We start from the raw sequence: 10,890 nt of genomic DNA, 5'->3' as shown, positions 1-10,890 counted from the left end.
CACATCATTCCTGGAAAAAGCAGTGCTCTCAGGGCTGCCTTTTTGTATTTTTAAAGTGTGATATTCTTGCTGTGTACATGAGATAGAAACAATTCAGTGTGCAGGAGCCGTAGGCGACATTTTACTTGTGTTCTTTTAAAATTTCTTCATAGAAGGGTGCAGTTTTTGGGCTCAGTGTAACATTCAGTATTTTCTAAATTTTAAACAAAAGATAGCCACCCCTATGCAACTAAAAGTCTAATTGGATATCGAGTCTCACACTACATTGATGGTATTTTCTAGGTGTTCACTGTTGAAGAAATGATGCCCCACGTCCAACACATGAAAGGAGGTCACAGTAAAAATCTTTTCCTTAAAGACAAAAAGAAGAAGGGGTTCTGGCTGGTGACTGTTCTGCACAACAGGCAAATCAATTTAAATGATCTTGCTAAAAAACTGGGTGTTGGAAGTGGAAACCTAAGATTTGCTGATGAAAATGCCATGCTGGAAAAACTGAAAGTGGGCCAGGGCTGTGCAACACCACTAGCCCTCTTCTGTGACCAAGGCGATGTGAGGTTTGTGCTGGATGCCAGCTTTCTGGAAGATGGCCATGAGAAAGTGTATTTTCATCCCATGACAAATTCTGCAACCATGGGCTTAAGCCCTGACGACTTTTTGAAGTTTGTGAGATCAACAGGCCATGATCCCATCATCATGCATTTTGATGAAGACATTAACTAGATGAAGTTCACTTTTCTATTACTAGGCATAGATTTTGTAGAGCAAAAGAGCAGAACTAGGGAAAGTATTTTTTATTTTTTTTCAGTTGGGCAACTTTATATTGTATAATCTGGTAAGAAAAAAGGCTATCTTCGGGTTAGTAGAAGTTTAACAGAAAATTCTTAAGACGACAAGAGATGTTTGCAATCTACCCCTAAGTAACCAGTAAGGAGAAAAGACATTATTTAAATAATCTTATAGTCTTTATTAATAAAATGGATAAAACAGGAACTTTCCATGTGTGGTACTGGCCTTGAAGGTTTGAACTTAACATCATTAGGAAACAACAGATTAAAAATTCTAAAATATTTGTCAATACACACAGGACAGAAATGTCTAAGTTATGTACCTGTACCCATTTATCCTCTACTACACGTTGCTTTCCTTTTATTATTTTTACACCTAGAAAAAAAAATTTGGCTACACTACAGAAAATGCTTTTGATTGTCTACATTTTTAGTTTTCATTTTTACAGTAACCTCCCCTTGGGAAATAATTATTTAGTCTTCTGGTAATTGTCCCATGAGGGCAGGCGTGTGCCTCACCCATTTAGAGCCTCTCGAAAAATGGCCAAACAGGAGGGAGGCACCTGACAGAAGGCAGGACTGGGTGTGAGCCCTGGTACCAGCCTCTCCTGCCAGAAGAGCTCTACATAAATAATGTCACAGCCAGTTCCTGACTGGGTGTACTATGTCCTGGTGACACCTGGGAGAACAGTTAATAAAACATGGAACCGCATTAACTTTTTGTGCACAATTTCTACAGATTCATGAACCCATGGAGGATGTGCGTCTTCTCTGCTCCACCATACCCTTAACCATCTATAGAAATGGACAGAATGGTACAACAAGTAGCTGTACTTGAGCTTCTCCCTTCAGGAGAAGGGGACTGCATGTACAAACATCCCTGCGTTTAAGAGGTTGAGGGCAGGCTGATTTGGCTTTCAATAGATGATGTATATTTAGTATAGAAAAGTAGCTACTATCACAAGAACAAGACCAATACATTCTCAACATTAAATTTCTAATCTAATTCTTTCTCCTCTCCTGCCTAAATGAGTAAAACTCCCTTCAAACAGGCTTTGTGTTGAAGAGAGAAGCAGCAGAAACTCGGTGAAGTCCAGTAAACGTACTGTGGCAACAAGTACCCCACAAAACGCAAAGATGGGAGTAGTGAAAGCAAGGGACAAAAATCTGAGGAGGACAAGGAAAAGGGCTTTTGAACACAGCCTAACAAAAATGTCTGTCATGTATGAATTATGCCTAAAGGTGAGCAATAGTGTGAACAGAAGTCAAGACAAAATAGAAATAAAGAATACAGAAGAGTGGCGAAAACCACGTCGAAGGATTTGCGATCTTGGATGTTTGCTACTGTATCACGCTAAAGGATGCAATACCAACAGTGATAAAGTGAAGCATTTCAAAAGAAACACAAGGCAAAAATCAGCCAATTTGACTCAGTTTCATTATATATCGCCAAGACAGTTCTATGAGAACATCAACAGCTGTGTATTGGGTTTTTTTCCTATTAAGAAAGTGAAATCTTTAATTCTACAGAACAAACAACTACCAGTAACTGAGTAAGAAAAAGCATCTTCCAGGGCAAGTTATTCACAAAGATCCTCACTATGGTTTCCTTCATTTCTAAAGGATTTCTAAAGGATTTGGCACCTGTTCTCAGAGATGGGAACTTAACAACAGAATGCTTCATGACACAGCAGTTTAAATTCTCCCGTCTACCTCAGAAGGACACAAACCAACCCAATCTATCACGGCCATCATCTAAAATTGGAAAGGAGTGACCTAAAAATGTTGAATGAATAGAAAACTACAGGAAAAGTCACTAGAAAGCTGTCCAGATACATGTGATTTTGTATTTGTTGTTAAATAAAAGAGGAGCATCTGATATTTGAGAATATTGGGTGGATTAATGAACTACCTAGAAAACTCTGGATTGACAAATGTGTTACTAAAACAGCTAGATATTAAAATAGTCTTATGTGTCTTTAAAAGTAAAAGTTATCTTACCCTCTGCCAGCCACTCACTCTCCTTTCCCTTTAAGGTTTCTTCTTTGTAGTACCCCAATAGCCTTTATCACTTAAAAAAAAAATCAGAGTAAATTTGACTTGTCAAGTTTTTTAAATCCAGAAACCTTTAAATATGAAAAATTGTTTTAAGGACATGTGCACAACAGCAGTTTACTATGCTCCACAAATCTTAAAATCTGTACTACCTAAAATGTAACAACCTTTGTCCTCGGAAGAGGTCTGAGACTTGCCTCAGCAAAAACAATGACCAAGCAAAATTAAAGCTTCAAATACTATGTCTGGCAAACCTATAATGATTTCTTTTTGTGTTTACTTATGAAACTTCTGTCTTTTAAAATAATATAAAAATAGTGTATAGTCAAAAGCTACACAGGTTTACACAAATAAACACCACAAACTACACACTGCCCAGAAAAATTCTGCTACAGTTTTATCGGTTCCCTTCCAGAAGAAATACTGAACACATCACCAGCTGACCATAACTTCACACCAATATCCTTCCAGTAACATCAGTTTCCAGAAAAAGTGTGTATAAATGTACACACAAAATAATAGGAATTATTTGGTTTGGCATTTTAATAACATAATTAATAAATGTGTACAATGGCAAACATTAAAAAAATCAATATGTAAAGAAAGTTACAGTTTTAAATAAGAGCTTTTTGTTTCACACCTAGGTACATTCCTTTAAGGCAGTTTTATTAATATCAAAGCATTATGTACATATACATCATAATCTAACCCGAAAAGTCATACATGAGCTCCTTTGTTGAGGCTACATCATGTCTTGGAAAAAGTTTAGAAATAATACGCGTTGGGAATGTTACTAAATCCTCAGCAGGCTATCAGAAAAGTAAGTAAAAATTATGCATTGTATAGTACTACAACCTCTTTTTGTCATCTTGAACTAGCAGTGTCAGGTTTGGCAACTTTTGTGGTAAAAAGCTGTGTGTGTACTCTTGTCATAGCTGCCGTGCTCTTCCCCTGAGAGTCTGTGTTTCAGAAAATGTGAAGCAGCTCCCGAATGAAATTTCCAGGTTTATTTTGTTTTAAGGGCAAAGACTGGAAAGATTAAGAAAGGAAAAAGTAAATTACTTAAAAATAATCAGAGCACAGAGAACCTCTTGACTGCTCTTCAGCTCTGAAACTTCTTTGCAAAACAAAGTGCTGGGAGAAGCAGAGTCCGATCTCTTAAATGCAAATGTATCCCCAGTGCTGCTTTTGGCCAATTTAGCGATCATGACCCAAAATCCCACTCTGGCCTCTGTACTGATGCAGACTACGTGGGTGGAAACCTGCTTCCAATGACACAGATGGGCACTAGCCCAGACTCCAGCACGACTCAGACCTAGCGGGAGGAATTCTGCCCCCACGCCCCTGCCAGTTCTCTCATACAAGGTAACTTTTCTGCAGTTTTTGGATGAGGGCGTTCATTTCTAATACACGTGATCAGTTAAACGATAACTGTACAGTTTGTGGCTGCACCCTGGGTGTGATGCCCAGATGCTTTAAGAAGGTGTAACAATATGCAAAAAGCAAGTGCAGAAGTTGTGACTGGTAATCTTGTACAACTTAATGAATACAGAATGGAGCTGAGCTAATAAATAAAAAGTCAGGAGATGCCCATGTGATGAGAATAACACAGCCACGTTGTGGCGAGGGCAATGCTCCTCGCAGAGAAATGTGTGCCATCCAACAGTGATGGCAACATGCCACTCTTGCCTAATTCCCAGGGTCTCAGAGAATCTACCTCAACACACGCAACTGCTCGGATTCTGTGAATACACACAGCATTTGGCACTACCGTTTACATCTGTTAACTCAAGATGCGCAGGTTCTTCTAAAAATAGTGACGCTACTAAATGGTGAGGGTTTAATAGCTTGCAATGAATCAGTTCTCTGTCGTCAAAGAGTACTTTCCTCCTAGAGCTAGTCAGGGCTCTGCCTGTTACCCTTGGTAACAGGGGAGAAACTCATCTCTGCCCCAAGCTTTTGGGAGCATAGAGCAACACACAAATTACCTGTAGTAAGGTCCCAACACACTGAACTTCCAGACACTGCCATCCATCCCACCTGCCCTCCTGGTGACATCTCGTGTCATTGCACGTCTCAGAATACCCCAAATCCTTCTCAAAAAATCACAGTATCAGTTACAACGTGGGAAGTAATTCCGAATGCAACTGAGCTGAGGCTGCCTACAAAACCATTGTGGAGCTAGATCACAGGAGCATGCTGGGCTTCAGGTCACTCCTAGGATTGCTCATCTGTGTTGATACTCTGCAAAACTCACCATGCTTCCACTGAAATCAGTGAAAATCTTTACATTAAGGGACCAGAAGTGGATGCTAGTATGAGTTGATAATCAAAGTAAACCAATTATTTCAGTTAAATACCAGAAACATCTTCAAAGGAAGAATGGAAATTCTGTATGGCGGAACGCTGCAAAATTGGTCCCATTTTCAATTAAGAAGAAAACCAAAAAAGTTTAAGTTCTCTGTGGAAAAAATCACAGGCTGAACCAAGTGTTTATATTGTAAAAAACCAAAATATTCTGTTTAGATCTAGATCTTTTAGCACATTTTATCAGAAGTATTTCAGAAGGAAGTCACTTTAAGGAAAAAAAAAATGAATATTTCCTTCTAAAGCTCATTGTACTTTCTTCTTTTTCCCTTTCTGACAAAATTTCAGGAAAATAAAGAAATGACTCCCCAGTGTGCTTTTGAATCTGTTGAACTGCATTCTCTCTCCAGTGAAAAATGATTCTGTTCCAGCTGTCCCTGACAGCTTGAGACTTTGTAAATGAGAAAACCTGTAAGCCTCAAGAAACAAGTGGTGATTAAGTCGACGAAGCTGCAGTGGCTCCACCCCAGTGTGGTCCATTTACAGGTAAGTCTGCAACCCCAGTCCTGCCCATGTGCCATGCTTACCTTGACTTATGGGAATGGGACAGCTGTAGGTGAAATTACATACATGTTGGAAGATGGGACACTAGGAGGTTACACAGTTAACGTAACCCTTTAGCACAGGAACGTGAATGTGCTTACTGGTTTGTAATAAAATAGAATTATGATAACTCATTTTGGATCTGCTTATAAGTTCATATACAGTTCCTTTGAGCTCTGTGCAAAGGCTTTCACAACAACAAATGTATGCAACCACTGAATGTACCAATAACATTCGTTGACTTTAATATAAATCAGTAATGAACAAAATGTATCTTACTAATAAAAGATAACCTTAAGGGGAACTGATTGTAAAATGCATATGATTTTATATTTTTTTGCCTTCAAGAATCCTCCTAAGCCACAATCAGCTCATGTCAAAAGGCAAACAATTTAAAAAAATCAGTCAATACACAAACATCATAAGACAGCCTTATCCTGGAAATGCCATTTGCTGAAAACAGCCTTATATTAAAATAAAAGTTATAGAAAAATCATACCTGACAATTTCCTGTTAGAAACTTCTGAACATATATACGTAGAATAACTTGGGAATGTGAAAAACACAAATGACAAACGACTATCACACGATTATCTCATGACTCCCACCTTTTGTTAATTATCAAGCTTCTTCATGTATGTAAACAATTTTTTCTCTTGCAGTATGCAACAAAAATCATCATAAAGTTTTCTAAGAGCAATTTCATGCAGATTATGCTAACCAAATAAGGCAGTGAAGTGCCAGGAAGCTGTGAGGTTTTTGTATCTGTATATACAGTAAATTTCAACAAAATACTACAGCATTTATTTTAGATTTACAGAAGTAAATATAAACTGCTAGTTATGGGGGGTTTTGGCTAATTTATTAGCAGAAGCTTAAGCAAATCAGTGGGTAATTTAATAAACAGAAGATGAAACAAGGTTTGTTTTTTTTTCCTGGAGTAATTCTTCAGACCTTAAAAATCTTGGTCCTTAGGGAGATGAGAACTGTCCTTTATTCAGTAGATCTTAACAGTGCAATGTGCAATAATTCCTAAGACCATCTACAAATTTTCGGCAGTAGACTCCAGTAGAGCTCCTTGATTCAAGGAAGGAAGGAAGGTAGGTAGGTTTTTATTTCTTGCCTGTTCTAGTCACGATGAATGTAAAAAATTCCCTTAATTTTTATTAATGGTTCCTACAGTTGCTGTCTTGTTACTTCAGATACAAAGGCTTCATACTGAGATACTGAAGGACACTTTTCTCTCTGTGTTCAGTTGAAAGGTAGAAAGAGAAAAGAACATAAGAAAAGCTTAAAGCATGGAAGCATGAAATACAGAGTTAAGTCACTAACAGAACTAACAGCACTAACAGCATGCATCGAAGATGTTTTAATGAAGTCAAGAGAAGGACAGAATGCCAAAGACAAGCTTTATAAAAAGGCAGTTTCCTTGTAATATAGAATATTAATAATATAAACCAAAATGCTTTGTTAAACTATTCTTTTAGATTTTTCTGTCCCTTTCTAAGAACTGACTTCAGTATTGCTTCTTCATGTGATTTCTTTGAACTTTCTTCTTGAAGAGATTTGAAAAGTAAAAATAAATGTATTTTTTACAGGCAAAAGGCTAAATGGTATGAAGTTCCCTGCCTATGCAGGCAAAATAACCGCTGTAAAAGAACCTGTTCTGGCTTAACGAATAAGCAAGATAAAAGCCAGTTAAGCAAGCAGTATTTACATCTGTTAATGCAATGTGCACTTGTTCTTATCTGTAATGCTGTTAGTTTGTTGTAAATGAAATTAATCTCATTTACTTTTGGGCAGGAAACTCACCACTTGGCCCACATCTCATGTAGTGGGTAATAGAATTAGGAGCTTTGTTGCTCCCTAGACCTGCTTTTTGAATTTCTGCTTTCTGGGATAGCTTCCACATCTGCAGAGAAAAGCATTTCATGTTATTCATTGTGTTTATCAGGACATGAAAAAAACCCTCATGCATAAAATACATTCTACTTATTAGTAGAACAAAAGGATATATAAACTTTTTTTTTTTTTTTTTTTTAAGAGGAAAGGACAGAGGGAGGGGATAGAAGAAACTCACTGGAAGTGTCTACTCAGCTACACTCATTAAAATTCATCTTAGCATTTGGAATAACCAGATATTATTTTCAAAGCCACAATCAGATATATTTAACTTTTAGATACACAAGCCCTAAATTTCTGCCAGTATGAAAAAAAAAAACCCAAACAGATGTAATCAAGGCTGACAGAACTTAGCAGAGAATTCATCTTTGCATTTTTACCTGCTACATATTGACAGAAATGTTCACATTCAATTCTACAAAACAGAAGATTATCTTTGCATGCAACAGCTTGAACGTGCAAAAAGCAGTGTCTTAATTTTTCTGTTCACTTAAAGCAAAGCATCAAGCAAACCTTTAACTGCAAACAAATTATTGAGCCTGAACAACAAAACCCTTTTTGGCCAGCAGCCACATATCTAGTGTTTGTAATTACCATGCAAAGTCCTAACATATAATTTTTACAGGCAGCAAGGACCAAGGGATGAGCAAGTGCACTGTGTGTTTTACAGTCAGCCATGTGAATGGCTGAGGAGCAGCAGTGAATGGGCCTGAACAGAATTTCACAGATCCTTCCACTGGTTGAACATAGACCCAAAGAGACATCCATGGTGTATGTGGTGTTAAAGCATCAAGACGAAAAAGAGGAAGAAAAAAATAACCCTTCTGTACATAATAATATTTTTCTTTCATATATAATCAGCAAATGTTGACAATTTATTTTTCAGAGACATTAAAAAGTCTCTAGCAGCATGCTTTCACTGATGCAGCTGAACTTGATGGAGCAAAAATAATTTGTAATTAATCACAAATTTATAAAACAATGCAAAATAGTAGCTGGAGCTGAACAAGGTTAGTCTAGAACTCCCACAGAGGATCTGAGACACTAGCATTCAGAGATACTAACACTCCCGTTATTCTGAAGCCATTTCTGTTTAAGGTGGAAGCTCTTTTAATGCTGCCCCTCTCAATGGAGTAAGGTAAAAACACAGGCTAAAAAGGCATTAAATATCGGGCATAAATATGCACTATCAGATTCGGTTTATGCTGTGAAAAGAAAAGAAACAATGCAAACTGAAGTACCCCACAGGCAGTGGCTGGAAAAAAACTATTTGTTGCCTTGATAGCAAGCTTTAACTTCACTCTACAGAGATAACCTTTAAAATGTCTCTAGACCTTGGCCTTGCTCATTATTACAACTGAGGTTCAGCGGTTATGCTGCAGAGTTCGTAGTAAATGTATATGGAGACAATACTGGTATTTTTTGAAGCTGTAACAGTCTAAGGACCTAAGCAAGACAAGGCTGGCAAATGAGGTAATACCACGCCTGAAAGCTTCTCTGCTTTCTCCAACAATAGCAGCTGATCTAAACAGAAGATACTAACTCTAGCTACAAACCTTGTTCTGCTCCTAACAAGCAGTCTTGCTGCAAGACACAGGCTTGCAATCAGTTAACAAAAAGAGATACTGGTAGCACAGTATGAGTTTAGAGTAAGTACTCTCAGAGCTAAGAAGATTTTATCTATAATTCCTCAAAAAACTTGGAAACTGTATTCTGCACTTGTCACTTCAGGTAGCAACACTGTTCAACTCAAAGCCAATTCAAACAGATGTACAGATTTAGCGGAAGCGGAGTCAAATGACATGACCCAACATCAATACACTGATCTTGCTGTGAGAGAGTAAATGCGTGTTAAATTAAGATTACATTTCAGATTTGGGTTTCTTTCTTAATGGCAAGACGATTCTAGAGGGAATGCAGCGATGCTGAACAGCACGCTGTGAACAACATCGAAGAGAAGTGAGAAATGCATTAGCCCGGTAATAATGGATGCCTGCAGACTGGTAAAGGACAACTGCTTTACACTTTGAGACAGTAATTCTACCCTCCACAGAATGTCTTTGAAACATCCAATCTTCTCCTCCTGTTCCTTTTCCCCACATTGAAATGTAGCTGCAGAAATGTAGCTCTGGAAAGGGCTATCTCTGTATTTATTAACAATTCTCCTGTATAAAATGGGAATGTTATGGACTACGGGATGACTGCTGCTTTCCATGAGGAAATGTGTTTTTGCAGCACTTCTACCCTCCCTAGGTAAACACTACAGAATTAACGTTCAACCCACGTAGCAGTACCATCACTGCCACAAAACTACTGGCAAAATAAATTCAATTGTAAAAATCGTTATTTTAAATACATATTTTCAATTTTAAATATTTTTCCTCTAGATCTATTTTCATTCCGTTTTTTTTGAGCGTACATAATTTTGGCCTACAGTAACTGCCAGTAACTATTTCCTCTTGCAAAAAAAGTGCTAATGTCTAAAGTCTCATGTAATTGTAGTTTAAGTATGATATAAACTGTTTATACTTACAATTAAGATGTTTCAAGCAATTGCAAAGACAGTGACATATTTAGTAAATACTTTTCAAAATTTCTCTTTAGCTGGTCATCTGGAATTTAATGAGTTATTGGCTTAAGCTGTCCTATACTCCTATAATTTTGCAAGCAAACTTTTTGTTATTTTTCTGTTGTGTTAATTTAACAGGTTTTTCCTGTTACTTTGTTACACATCTTGTTTACTATTATATTAGTGTTACTTCTGTTAAGAAGAAAAAATGAACTTCCACCATAATGGATACAGGTTTTTATTACTATACATTACAAGGAGTCTCATATAACTCTGTTATTTGACTCCTAATAAAACTGCACACTTCACCACATTTGTACACCAGATGCAGAAAGACAAAGCATACAAAGGAAAAAGGTGGAAAGGGTCATTTTTTCTATTACAAGTGCTGCATATCATGTGACTATTACCTCTTAATATGAATTAGCATTTATGTTTCGGATTATGAATGGTCTTTGTATTTATTAATGTTCAACTATTTTAATAAGTATGAACAGTAATTCATATTTATTATGCAAGCTAGAGGCACTGAATTACTGGTCTGTAACTTGTTCCTTGTGCAAAGTGCATTTATGCAAAGTGCATAAATGCCATAAATAAATAAAGGGTATGACACCAAAATATCTCTAAATGCTTCTTTTCATTAGTATCCCATTTTTGAAAGAAGGG

The 10,890-nt window shown here is 37.1% G+C and overlaps 2 protein-coding genes across 2 annotated transcripts in view; one reads left to right on the top strand and one right to left on the bottom strand.

Moving 5' to 3' along the window:
- The first annotated feature begins 288 nt into the window (after positions 1-288).
- LOC104467044 (prolyl-tRNA synthetase associated domain-containing protein 1) lies at positions 289-720 on the top strand. The gene has a single exon (XM_010080665.1). It carries the CDS (start codon positions 301-303, stop codon positions 718-720), a length of 420 nt encoding a protein of 139 aa, XP_010078967.1. The 5' UTR covers positions 289-300.
- Positions 721-6,675: 5,955 nt separating this feature from the next.
- Positions 6,676-10,890, bottom strand: part of CCDC88A (coiled-coil domain containing 88A) — a gene marked incomplete at its 5' end in the record, with an annotated part of 54,870 nt that continues 50,655 nt past the window's right edge. The window contains 2 exons of the mRNA XM_010080664.1: positions 6,676-6,995; positions 7,563-7,662. Coding sequence (XP_010078966.1) covers positions 7,598-7,662 — 65 coding nt within the window. The remainder of the gene's footprint in view (positions 6,996-7,562; positions 7,663-10,890) is intronic.

Source organism: Pterocles gutturalis, unplaced genomic scaffold, assembly GCF_000699245.1.
Source record: "Pterocles gutturalis isolate BGI_N339 unplaced genomic scaffold, ASM69924v1 scaffold29084, whole genome shotgun sequence".
Classification (NCBI taxonomy): domain Eukaryota; kingdom Metazoa; phylum Chordata; class Aves; order Pterocliformes; family Pteroclidae; genus Pterocles; species Pterocles gutturalis.
Note: the sequence above shows the minus strand (reverse complement) of the source record. Positions and strands in the feature narration are given on the sequence as shown.